At 24.3% G+C, this 14,346-nt stretch overlaps 1 protein-coding gene across 1 annotated transcript; it reads right to left on the reverse strand.

Annotated features, from left to right (window-relative positions):
- Nucleotides 1-1,045: 1,045 nt before the first annotated feature.
- Nucleotides 1,046-12,987, reverse strand: LOC100198420 (uncharacterized). The gene is made up of 19 exons (XM_065788934.1): nucleotides 12,797-12,987; nucleotides 8,452-8,582; nucleotides 8,282-8,350; nucleotides 8,104-8,191; nucleotides 7,941-8,023; nucleotides 7,297-7,391; nucleotides 6,685-7,000; nucleotides 6,493-6,589; nucleotides 6,329-6,384; nucleotides 5,979-6,242; nucleotides 5,341-5,565; nucleotides 5,040-5,210; nucleotides 4,730-4,801; nucleotides 4,560-4,611; nucleotides 4,418-4,455; nucleotides 4,217-4,335; nucleotides 3,715-3,785; nucleotides 1,990-2,072; nucleotides 1,046-1,851 (listed from the first exon to the last, which is right to left on the reverse strand). The coding sequence occupies exons 1-19, from the start codon at nucleotides 12,909-12,911 to the stop codon at nucleotides 1,765-1,767; spliced, it is 2,232 nt and encodes a 743-aa protein (XP_065645006.1). The 5' UTR covers nucleotides 12,912-12,987; the 3' UTR covers nucleotides 1,046-1,764.
- Between the last annotated feature and the right edge of the window lie 1,359 nt (nucleotides 12,988-14,346).

Consider the following 14,346-nt stretch of genomic DNA (forward strand, 5'->3'; position numbering starts at 1 on the left):
TTCTGACAGCGGTCCAAAAAATTATTTTGAAATTTTTAATGTCAAAATCTAAACCCCTGTAAATTAGTCATATTGAAAAATCTACACTTTTATTCTTTGTAGCGAATTTAAAACAATAAAATTTGCAGAAAAATTAAAGTAGCACGCGAGAAAAAAATTTATTGCGACACTTAAGCTAAATTCTTTATAGCTTGAGTGAAATAAAAATTATTAAAGTTGTATTGCAAAAATTAACAAATTACTAAGAAAAAAATAATAATAATAATAATAAATCATCTGTCAATTAATGGCGGAATTACGTTTAATAGTTTTTTGGGGGTTTTTTTTTTAGTTTTTCATTTCGCCCAACCGTAATGATTCCTTAATATGTGCACCTTTATTTTGCAATTAAAGAAATAAAAAACAGTCAAACATAATTAAAAATAAAACAGTTACTGCGAGGAACCGAGCCACCAACAACGAGGCAACACGCTAGACAAATAAACCCATCCAGATATAATAAAAAGAAAAATTGTTTTAATCATGTTTAAATATTACATAATGAGCAGACAGTTGCTAAACAAGAACATAAAAGCACGTCTGGCTTAACATATTGTGCAATGGTTTTTACGCAGGCTCTAAAAAAATAACAATCCAAAACTAGTAAATACATTATTCTCTTGGAACTTAAATAGCTTCTTAGGTGGCCTATTTACCCATTAAAATGGTCCTTGATTACCACTACTATTCCCTGTCAAAAATATTTTAATACTCCATTGGATAGAGGGGAAACTGTGTTTTGAAAAAATCAATGTGTTTTGAAAAAAATCAATCAATTGAAAAAATCAATAAATCAAACTTGCTAAATATTAGATAAACTCATATTTAATTTTGTAGTTTAATAAAAGTGGAGACTTTGCTTTCATCTTTTACGTGAATACCTCCCAACCACATATTTTTTTTTTGTTGTCGAAGCAAAAAAAAAAAAAGAAAAAAAAAAAGCGGAGTCCCAGGAATTCAAAAGTTATTCAACAAAAAAATCTCGGAAAAAAAAAAGCATTTCACATTAAGTCAATTAATAATTTAATTTTAATCTGCACCAAGAACTTTATATTATATTTCCAAAGTTTTTAATAATATATTTCCAAAGATTTTTATATAATTCAAAAGATTTTAAAATTATTCTTAAAAAATATACAAGGTATTGGAACAAAACAACTCTAATTAAAACAACAACAAAATATGAAAAAATATAAACAAAATATTTACAAATTGTAACTTATTGCATTAAAACACTGATATTTAACATAATTTCTAGAATTAAGTAAAAATTATTCTAGAATTAGATATACAAAATATCGATGAACAAAAATAAACCTTATTTACAGAAAATAAAATAAATACTTTTTTTTAATAAAATACAGGAAATAACAAATAATTAGGAATTATTTACAATGTGTTTTTTATTTGAAAAAAAAAAAAAGTGTTTTGGGTTCTCTAAGAACTCGATTTTGCGTTTGTCATTTTGTTAGACCAATTTCGATTTATCATTCCAGAAGATAAAATTAAAAGTCGTTTAGTACATAATTCATTATGTTTTTAGGGTAAACGACAGCTGGATGTCAAACTGCTTATATTTTAAGCAAACGTGATAATTACTTTAATCAAAGAACAAACATCATCTGCTGATTTTTGACGCCTTCCACCCAAACATAGCATTTACAACTACCTTCTGAAAGAACGACGCAGTGATTTAAATTGAGTGTTCAATGTTCCGGCGGTTAGTCATAATTTTTTAGGCCGAAAATGTTTATGGAGGAAAGAGAGAGTATGTCGCACATCAAGAACAACAAACTCATTCAAATTTAAAACCTGTAAAAAATAGATTGAAAAAATATCATTACCCATCATACAACATTATAATATATCATAACAATACGATAATCATTGTATTATTATCATTAAATTACTAAATTGAGATTTATGTTAAAAAAAAGTTGATAAAGTTACCGGATCTCTAAAATGTTGGTATTCAAGTAATTCCTCTAGATGTAGATCCATATCCATCACGGCTGGTTGACCAGCAATAGGCGCTTTAAAAAAAAAACTTAATATTCATCAATGATTTCTAACAATTACTTTTAATAAATTAACATTAGTAATCAACAATCTGCATGTCATACTACGTTTTGGGTGCATAAGTGCATGGGTATGCTTTAGGTGCACGAGTGCTTTGTATTAAGTCAAAGCAGCAGGGGTTTTGTTATGTTTTTTTTTTCGATTTGATATAAAAATGTGTAATCATCGGTTTGATTTAGACTTTTTTTTTATTGATTTGGTTCAGTTTGTATTAATTTTAGTAAAAAAATAAAAAATCTTTTTGGAGATATTTTATTAAATATATTTATATAAAATATTTTCAGAAGCAACACTTAAAAACTAATTTTGATTATCCTAATATTTTTTTTTATAAAATGATTTTCTCAACTTTGTCAAATACTAATGTAGTTTTTCTGATATCGTTACTGTCAGAAAAAAAAAAACTAATTTCAAATAAGGAAAAACATTTTTTATTCAATAAATTTAAAAATGTTTAAACAGTTTTTATTTAGACCAAACACGAAAAGAAGATGTTGCAATTCCTGAAAAAATGCTTTTTGGCATCTTATTTAAAAAAAAATTTCTTTTTTAATTTGTTGTTGAGTTTTTCGATTAATTTCGATTTTCTTTTAATTCCATAAATAATTTGTGAATTTTGCACGCTATAGAGTATAAACACAGTATAAATACAGTATATTTGTACTTTATAGAATAAAAATACAGAAATTAAATGCATACTTTAAAACTGTCTGCTTTAATTTGAATACTATCAAAATAAAAATAATATATAACAAAATTTATAATAAAAATCAACAAGGTGCTAAAGTTTATTTTAAATTTGTTTGTAGCTTCAATGTTTTTCAAAATAAAATAAAAACTAGATAGACTTTTATAGACTGCCCATTTATTGATATTTTTTCTTATACTTTTTAAATACTGGCATTATCGCAATTCTGTTAATTTTGGTAACACAGTAAATTTTGATGTTTAGATAAGAAATTAGGAACACTTAGTTAAGAATGCAGTATTTAGTTAGGTAACCACTATGCTATCATTTTTATAAAGAGAATTGCTGGGGGATTTACTGAATGTTAATTTTTATCAAAAAATTATTAGCAATTTGATGCAATTTTTTATCCCTTTTTACCCCCATAATCGAAAAAAATCGCTTTTCTGAAAACTGCCAATGTGATAATGCCAGTGCTTAATACTTTTCAATGATAGTGGTATAGTGATAGCATTCTGTGGTAGTAGTATAATGTTTGTTTTTATAGTAGTGGTATAGTGTTTGCTTTCGTAGTAATGGTATAGTGTTTGCTTTCATAGTAATGGTATAGTGTTACTGTAGTAGTGGTTTAATGTTTGGTTTGTAAGCGATAAGTATAAAGTTCACTCAACTTGTCTTCTCAACAAAGTGGTCTTGTTTGCTAAAGTTCATGATTGAGAATATTAGGTTAAGAGAAGGGCACAATTAGTTTAAAAACAAAAAAAAAAACGAATGTTGTAACTTGCTGAGCCATGGAAGAATCAAAGTGAGCAAAATAGTTGGTAAAGAAGTTTATTCTCATACAAGCTGGTAAAAAAAAAGTTTATCCTCATACAAGTTGGTAAAAATATGTTAAAAATAATTCTTACTTTTATATCTCAATGTAATTCTATAAATTCCAGGCTCCGTGCAAAGAACAATGAAGTTAATATTTTGCTTTCTATCATAACAAAGTATAAAAAGCTAGCGTTAAATTTTTAGTGAAATAAAAACTTTAAAATAAAAAACAAAATCCTCTTATATATATATGCACAAGCACACACACGCACTTTAGCGAATTTAAGTCAGCATTATTCTAATATATGTTTTTTATAATCACACTATATGTTTTAAAATGCTGATTTGATTCCATATATATATATATATATATTATATATATATATATATATATATATATATATATATATATATATATATATATATATATATATATATATATATATATATATATATATATATATATATATATATATATATTATATATATTTATATATATATATATATATATGCATATATACACGCACGCACACACATAAACATGCACATATATAATTTATATAAATATATTTTATTAAATATGACGCAAATTACCTTTTGGCAGAGATAGATCGACTTTCCAGGATAACCCCTTCTTTTTCAAGTTGAGTAAAAGAAAACTCTAATGGACCTAAATTTAACTTGCCTTTATTTCCATTAGTTATTTCTCCATCCTATAAACAATTCAAAACATAATTTATAAACATAATTATAATTTATAAAAGCATCCAAAAAAACCTCAAAATTTATTCTCACCCTATGAGCAGCTTTGTTTCTTACAGCACTCAGGTATTCTAAATAATTTTGTTAACAAATCCAAATTAAATCCACATAAATTACTTAAATTCATTTATCAACTTAACTTTAATTTATGCAATTTAACTTAATTGTAATTTACCTTTATATGCATCCAACTGTTGGGTTAGAAATTCCCCATGCCATTCTAATGACTAAAAAAAAAAAAACTTAAAAAGTTAAGCTCAATTTAAAAAATTATTTTAATATAATGCATAACAACAGCAACAACAACAACAAAAAAAACATCTATATAAATGTGAATTATCATACTTCTTTAACATTTTTAAGCCCCTTCAGTTCTCTCAACATGCGATCTGAATGATGCTCTTGCTTTAAAACAAACTGTAGTTAAAAATAGTTTTAAATAAGTATAGCATATAAAATTTTATTGTTTTGTTTTAATTTAATTAATAATTGTCTTTAATTACTTTTACATTTTAATCATTTTTTATGATTATTATTTATTCTTTTATTCAAATGAAATTGTAATTACAAAAAATCAAATTTAACATTTAACTTTTTTATTTATTATTTATTTTGTTTCATTTAATTTTCATCTTAATCACAACTAAAAATTTACTTCTTTTACACTTCTTAAAAAATCTTCTTCGCAATACAATTTGTCATTGTCTTGAAGTTCACTCAAACATGTCATGGCAAAGCTTGCGAGCCTTATTACTTCTTCATTATCGGTTGCTAATCCACGAGAAATTACATCACGCATATTAAGTTCTTTCATAAGATATGGAGCCTAAACTCAACAATATATAAATACATTAATGTATGTACCTATCCATGTATGAATGTATGTATATATGTATGTATGCATATATGTTTTTTGGGAAGGTAAATTTAATTACAATAAATTTATATAAGAATACCTTAGTAAGCAACTTTATGAGCAAAGTACGACACTGTTTGCGAAGATTTTTAATTCCATTATCAATAGCTCCATCAGGATCAGTCATTTCATCTCTAAAACTTAATGAAACATCCCATCTACTCAAAAGTGCTACATCGACAGTAACATCCTCAAGACATTCTGATGACATGGGTTCACCAAGCTCATGTAAAAGCACTGTGAGATTGTCATTATCGTCATTGATCTACAAATAACATTAAAACAATTTACCATTAACAATTGTTAAATTACAGAAATATAAAAACTACTCTCCTATAGTGTAACTTATTTGTTTAAATTGACTGTTTGTTATGTATGAGACTTATCAAATGTTTATGTATGAGATATACTTATCAAATGTTTATGTATGAGATATACTTATCCAATGTTTAAGTTCACTCTAAATATTTTTGCTATTATATATAATTTGAAATTATAATGGCTAAAGTTCTTGATAAAAATGTACAAAAAACGAACTATACATATATACAAAAAAATAATGATATAATAAACATGTTAAAGTATTATGACATATGAAAAAAAGCGATTTAGAAATGAAACAAATACATCTTTTTACCAAACTGCGACAGAGACAAAAAACAATCCATTCATACATACCAGAAAATCTTGGTACTTGCACAGCAGTTCATGTAATCTATGCATTTCTTTAAGTGTAATACTAATTGACATATCTTTAGGTAATGATAAATATTGTTCTATTTCAAGATAAGAATGAAAATCATCAACATCACACAAATTATGTAAAAACTTCTGCAGTTTTTCTTGACGAGAGGTTACAAAATACTGGAGTGGTTTCATGTAAACTTCTTTTAACACCTGTGAAGCTCCTTTATTGCTGATGGCCTGCAAAAGTTTTGCAATCTAAAAAATAAATTATTTTATGTATTATCTATCAACTAGTTAAAATTTCAATTGTAAACTTTATAAGTAACTTTAAAATTTAATACCAGAATAAAATTGCGTCTCATAGCAGGTCGAGGTTGAGAATTTAATAACATATAGTCTAAATAATAACAATAGCATATAGTACAAACAATAGATTAAAAAAAGATTTAAGTTACATATTTTTTTTATAACAACAATATCCTGATATAATTATAAAATAGCTTACTATGCGGTGATACTATAGCTGGATTTATGAATCGTAATAAAAAAAACCCGCCAATCAGACCAGCAATCTGTTCAATCGGTATGTGAGGAAAACGCTCCTTTAAAGAATATTAGTATATAAAAAATTTTAAACTCGAAACTTTTTGCATTGCTATTGCAATATAAGATAAAACAAAAAAAAAAAAGACATTACTCTGCAGAGTTGATAAATAGCTTTGCATAACCAACGTATACCATAAGGTACATAATCTAATGATGCCACAATTGCTTCAAAAAATTGTTCTGTGATATCTTCTAAACCTTTTAAGCGGTACTTAATAACTTTGGCAACTTTTGGATCTCGTAAAGCTCTTTCCATTGTGATGTTATTTTGTTCATTATCAATGATCTGGTAAATAGCAGTATATACTTTAACAGGATTGACTTCTAGATTCAAATCAATGTTTGAGTTGACATCAACAACAATATCTTGTAAAGTCTCTTTAAGATATTCTTGACCAGGTCCACGTCTAAAATAAAAAAAAGTTATAAAAACATAAAATATACCAAAAGTTTACATAAACATTTTAACACCAAAACAGTGTTGACACAACACCATTAACAACATAACAGTGTTGACACAACACCATTAACAACATAACAGTGTTGACACAACATCATAAAACACCATAACAAAGTTGACACAACACCATTAACAACATAACAGTGTTGACACAACACCATTATAACTAATAGTTAGAACAATCAACAAAAATCAACATATAAAAAAAAGGTTATAAAAAAGCAATTAATATATTTTTAACACCTTGTGTATGTTGTCATCATACGAGAAATTGCTGTATTTGCACGCATTAAACTTCCGAATTCATCTGTTTCATCAAACTCCATTTTAATGGCTAACTGAAGTTGGGATATTGAAAATGTTAAATAAGATATAATACTACATGTAAAATCTTTAAAAAAAAATTAAGATTTGTTTTAAGTATTTATTTTAAACATGGTTAAAAAAACCCTCAAAATCAATAAAAAATATTTTTTAAAGTTTGGATCGGAAATTTCTTTAATAAGGTAAAAAACAACAACATTATCTTCAAATTAAATAAAAGATTAGATTAAAGGTTTTTTAAAATAAAATTTATTATGTTCAAGAAATAAAAATTAAAAAATTAAAAAAAAAACATTTATGAGATAACTCACAAATGATGTTAGTAAAGTAACTGTCAAAAAAAGATTAATTTAATTAATATCTAATACCATGCACACACTGGAAATAAAACACGTTTTATTTTGAACACAGTATAAAATTGTAATCATAAAATATTAAACAGCATCAACTACATAAAATATTATTTAAACGATTAATTATTTCAACAATTCCAAAAAATTCACTATAATTTAAAACTTTAATAAAAAATTAAAAACAAAATAAAAAATTGAAAAAAGTTAAACCTCAAACATTTTCAGCAAAAGATGCTCTTCTCGAGCTTCATATTGGTTTCCATATAAACTAAACAAAACAATCTGAAGCAATTCTAAAAAAAATGTTAAACACTTACAGAATAAAACCCATCTATAGTAAAAAAAACAATAACATACCATCAATACAACTTACCATCTATTTCTGTAGGAGCAACAGATCGTGTTAGTTTGGCAAGATATCTTGGATCAGTTTGTAACAAAAAAAATAAATTGCCAAAAATCTAAAAAAAATAAAATTGAAAATAAAACAACACAAAATACACAACAAATTTTTTTTTAAAAAAATAAACAAGAAAAAAATAATCAAATACCCTATTTTTCAAGTCATCTTTCAGCGCTCCTAATCTATGTTCTCCATATGATATGTTATCAGGAAATTCCTTTTCAAATAATAAATTTTTTTTATTATTTGAGAAAAATTCAAAATTAAAAAAATATTTCAAAAACACTTACATTAACTTTTATTTTAAAAATCACTTACATCAACTGTAATTTTATGATTAATAAGAAGGGCAATCTTTTGGTCGAAATAGCGAACTTCTTTTTCAAGTTCAAAATTTTTTTTGCATTGTTTGCAAATATCAACCTTTAAAATTTGGAGTTGTTGTTGCACTAAAAAAATTTAAAAACAAACCTTTTTTTAAATTAAAATCTTTTATTTTGAGCAATCATTTTAAAAAACATTTAAATGAGTTTTTTTTTAAATCTTTTTTTTAATAATTGTACCAGAAATTTTAGTTACATTTACCAACCCACACATATTGCTAAGATTCTGCCCGCAAACAATATTGCATCAGTTTACATACTTATCAGTATAACAACAGTATATTTTTATTTCGACAAAAATAATTCAAGAATACCAAAAAACATTTATTGCTATTCTTTCGGAAGTTGGTTGGTACTGTTATAGTTTTAGATGTAGGTTGGTACTGTAATAGTTTTAGTATTTCAATATAGCTTTGATATTTTAAATGCCATATTTAATCCAAACTGTTTTTCAGACAAAGAAAAAAAAAAGTAATATGAAAAAAAAAAAAAAAAAAAAAACAAGCAAGTTTGCTGAAATAAATGTCCATCATACACAGATTGTGCCCTTCAGTTGATGTATATACTGAAGTCCTGTGCAAATGACTTTTATAGTATGACATCATAAGTGATATTTTATACACAGATAAATCCACATTTGACTATATATATATATATATATATATATATATATATATATATATATATATATATAATATATATATATATATATATATATATATATACATATATATATATATATATATATATATATATATATATATGTATATATATATATATGTATATATATATATATGTATATATATATATATGTATATATATATATATATATATATATATATATATATATATATATATATATATATTATATATATATATATATATATATATATATATATATATCATAAACAAGAAAAATTTTTTAATTTTTAAAACCATATTTTTAATAAAAAACAATACATGTTTTGACTAACACTAGTCACCTTCAGTTAAACTTATATATTTAAAAATTGTTAAAATAACTATCAAATAACTATCAAGTTGTAAAAAAAAAACAATACAAAATATAATTATTAATGTACAAACTAATAATAATATATTTACAAAAATACAATAAAATCAGTTAAAAAGTTTATCATGTCATACACAAGAAATAGGAAATAACAAAAGAATAGGTTAAAGAAATACGCAATATGTATATACAAAAAAAAAAAAATTTGTAGCAGCTAAACAGAAAGTGTCATTTGTACAATGTACAAATGTACCATGTAACATGGTTAACCTGTTTATTCATACCAGGTTTTAACCATTCTATAAGCATACTTTTTTTAAGTTTTAGCTCAAATTTGTTAGATGCCGAGTCTAACACAGAAAAATACTTATCATTTATTTGCATGAAACAGTTTTCATTAGCATGGAGATGTTTATAGATATGAGGCTTTTTATCCCTCTTGTAATGTTCAGGTATCCAGGTCTTGAGATGACGAAATGTTTTGCTTATATAACAGGAGTTACATCCTGCACAATATAGGTACACATCCTACATTATATAGGCCATATACTTGATGCTGACACTAATTTTGAGGATTGATATATATATATATATATATATATATATATATATATATATATATATATATATATATATATATATATATATATATATATTCACACTATGAGTGCAACACTGCACTTATGGTATGTTTAACAAAACTGCAAATAATAGCCATGATCTTATCTAATAAATAAATCTAGTTGAGTTATTTGCACATTTATATAAAAAAATGCAAACATTTTTATCCATCTAAATATCCTTTTCAAATATATTTGATAAATTAGATGTCTAAATGTATCCACTACCCTTCTGGATAATTGTTCTCTGCCTTTTGTAAAAAATGAGATTAAGGTGTTACTAAATCTTTTATTTATTAATTTTTAAATTACTTTTTTCACGTACATTTTCCAAATTCAAGAAAAAAAACAATGTAAAGCTTTTCATTTAATTTAAAGTTAATTTTACAGTCAACAACTTTTGTTTTTGATGTTTCAAATGAATATATTTTTTAAAATTCCAGTTACAAAAGTAGTTCTTTACAAAAGAAATGGTAGATCAAGCTGTAGCCATTGATATTGAGCAACACTGCACTCATAGTGTGATAAACAAGAACGTAAATGATGCCATGATCATATCATGGTCTGATAAAAATTATTTCTGATAAAATTGTTAAAAGTTCGACTTGATAGTTATCTGCTTTTTTGATACATTACCACCCCAGCAAGGAGATAAAAACTTGCTTGAAAACTAATATATTTGATATCATATTTAATGGCATGTTATTTTTCATATTTTATAGTATGTTAAATTTCTATATAGACCAAATTTATAATCGTGAATTCATATTTTTTGTTCTATCGGTCAGTAATACAAACATAGATAATGGTCCACTTTTGAGGAAAAAATTAGGATTTTTAGGTTAGAGGAATAATCTAATTAGAATCTGCAGTCCTTGATGGCAAGTTGAGTCCTTGACTTCAAGACTCCATATTAAAAACAATAAGTTCTTAATTACGTCAATCTCATGAGTTTTTTTATTGCAGATCATAAGTCACTTGACACTTTTAGAGCTCCTTGACACCGGAGACCAAGAAAAAATATAGATTTAAAGCTGGAGTCTTTTTGGGACTCCATATTTGACAAACATTTAGAAAACATTACTTATTCTTGAAGCCATGAACTGAAAATTTACGGTTCTCTAATTAAAATTAAAATTTGTAGGAATCTACAAATTTTAAATTTAATTATGGTAACTGTTACAACAACATATTTGTCAAATAACATCACACATTGAGTTCATTAAGTAATATAATACCAACTGGATGGTTTACTCTTTTATAACCTGACTAAATCAAGGAAAGGGACATTATATAACTATGGAAGCTTTTATCAGAGTAACAAAACAACTCTTTTAATATTATTTGAAATATTATCATTGATTAATTTACTATATTGAATGACAAGGAATTATTAGTTTTGATTCATCTAACATAACTTTCTAAGTATCTATTATAGTCCTAGAAATGCTGTGCAACTTACAGTAAACAGTAAACTCCACATTACAGACTTTTATAATTAATAGCTAGGGGCGAATCTAAAACGCACTTTTAACCGTTACAGGTTTTTTTTAAGTTGAATAACCTAAAGCTGACTTTTTAAAATAGGAACAGAGTATAAAAAAGAAGTGGTGCGTTAACAAAACAAGAACAAAAAGCACATAAAGCAGTAAAAACAAGTACAAAAACCTTGGCAGTATTACAACTGTTTAGCCGTACCAAGTATTAATTAAATGTTTATAATCAAATGGCTCTTTCACTCTAAAGTCTATAAAATATAAATAAAGTTACTTATAAAATATATCAACACATTTTCAATCCTTAATACAATAAATTACTTAATTCCTAAAACACATGTTTAATATTATTTTTTTAGATTTTAATTAAGCCAGGAAAAGTTAAGTTATTAAAACAGAACTGCAATAAAATTAATTCCGAAACAAAGTATAACCAAATAAACTTCGTAGATTGTAACTGAACAGAATGTAAACACTGATCCAAGCACAATTTAATAATAATAAGAAACAAGAATTTTAGTATAATATTCATAATTGAGAATGATAAACCATCCAATTTGTTAATATCAACAATTGACAATATTATTTGCAATGATATTAGTGATAGTAAAACTATTAAGCGGCAAACAAGTTTAAAAGAATGAGTTTTTTTGGCAATCACCTGCTACGCTTTCTGTAAAAATTTTCTGTTTTAAAATAGTTTTATACCAAGCATAAACATATATGAAAAACTTGTTCATTTGTATTTTCTTCCTGGTTGCAAAAAGAAAATAATATGCAGTTTATTCCTGTTCTTTGTCTTTTTTTTTTTTAAAAAAACTGATTAGATTTATGTCAACATTTAATAAAAATAAGCAAAATATATTAGTACTGTGCCAACCTTAAACCACAAGAAAAAATATCTATATATACTTATTTCTGCATATTAATTTAAATTTTTATTACACATAACAATTAATAAAGTAACAGTAAATAAATATTAATTATACAAAAAGTAAAGTAAATAAATAATAAAAGAAATAATAAATTTATCAAAAAAGTTTACTAAAGAAACAAGTCAAAAAGACAATGACTAAAAATTCTATTTTAAATAAATTTAAAACTTAAATTCATAATTGAATAAAACATACGAATTTCAATTAAATAACTTACTATTTTCAAACAACTGTATAGTGTTTTTGTGTTGTTTCTTTTTTTCGTTTGGCAGGCTAAGCAGATGTTGTGCTGACAAACATTCCATATTCAGATCAGCTATTAATGCAGGCATCAATAATATCAATTTCTCTCTTGAATAATAATGTTTTTTTATACTGTATTATTTTTACTTCTGAAGAAAAAAATCAAGTGCTATATAAATACAAGAACTTTTAACTAGAAATATTTTCAACAAGTATCATTACTTTATAAGTAAAATAAAAGATTACTTCAATGCATAGAAAATTCTAATAAACACATGCAATTGAATTTCTGTTACTTTCAATTTAGAGATAAATATATTAATTTTTTTTTATATACTAATTATTTAATTAAATTAATTATTTATTAACAACCTTTAACACATTTTTACAATTGCTTGCATGACTACTACACTAACAATGGAAACAAATTTATTGCAATATTTGATTTCCAAATAAACTTTTAAAACTTGGTACACAAGCAAATGTTATCATTTTGTAATAACAATATCCAAATACACCTACAACAACAGGTTCTTTTAATGGATTTCTATTGTTTACAAATCACAACACAAATCCATTTTATAAAATTTGTTGACAATATCACCTACAATTTGTTTAAACAAAAAACGCAATGTCGCTTACTTCAAAGTAAACACAAACAAGTTTGTAAAATTACAATACATATTCTTAATATATAATAGAAACTTTTAAATTTTAGTTTAAATTATTAAAATTATGAAAAAATTATATAAAAATTTATGCAACAATATATTAAATAAACAATAAATAAATAAGTGTATGTTTATGGTGCCTTTACTAATATGAATTTCTGTTCTAAATAATTAAAAAAGGAAGTCATTAAAATGATGATCCTTGATTATGGCAGCATGACAAAAACAGTTGATTTACTAAAAATATTCAATTAAAAGTAAACAAAAAAAATCACTTGGCAAATTTGGCAAAAACATCACCAATCATGTTCAGTTATTATATAATAAAAGCACAATATAGTTAATGAGTGTTTTTAAATCTCCAAAAATTATTCTCATCTACACATGATATAGTTAATCTCCAGCAATCATAGATTTTGTAAAAAAAAAAAAAAAAAAAAAGACTTACGATATTAAATACACAGACACAACAATATCAGTTTGATGTCATCAAATGACATCAAATATATCATTTGTTAAGACTTTCAGTTTACTTAATACCTTTTGTCATGTGGTAATGGAAAGGATAATAAATAAAACTTATTATTATTGTTTAAGTATCAAAGCAAAAAAAAAAAAAATTAAACAAAAAGTATAGGCAAATAAAAAATATAAGTATATATATATATATATATATATATATATATATATATATATATATATATATATATATATATATACATATATATAAATTGTTTTTCATTATAATTATTTCTACATTGATCTAATTATAATAGACATGAAATTTTAATGTATTTGATCTCTCTCTCTCTAAAAGAAATATATATATATATATATATATATATATATATAT

This window comes from Hydra vulgaris, chromosome 01, assembly GCF_038396675.1.
Source record: "Hydra vulgaris chromosome 01, alternate assembly HydraT2T_AEP".
NCBI classification, from domain to species: Eukaryota; Metazoa; Cnidaria; class Hydrozoa; order Anthoathecata; family Hydridae; genus Hydra; species Hydra vulgaris.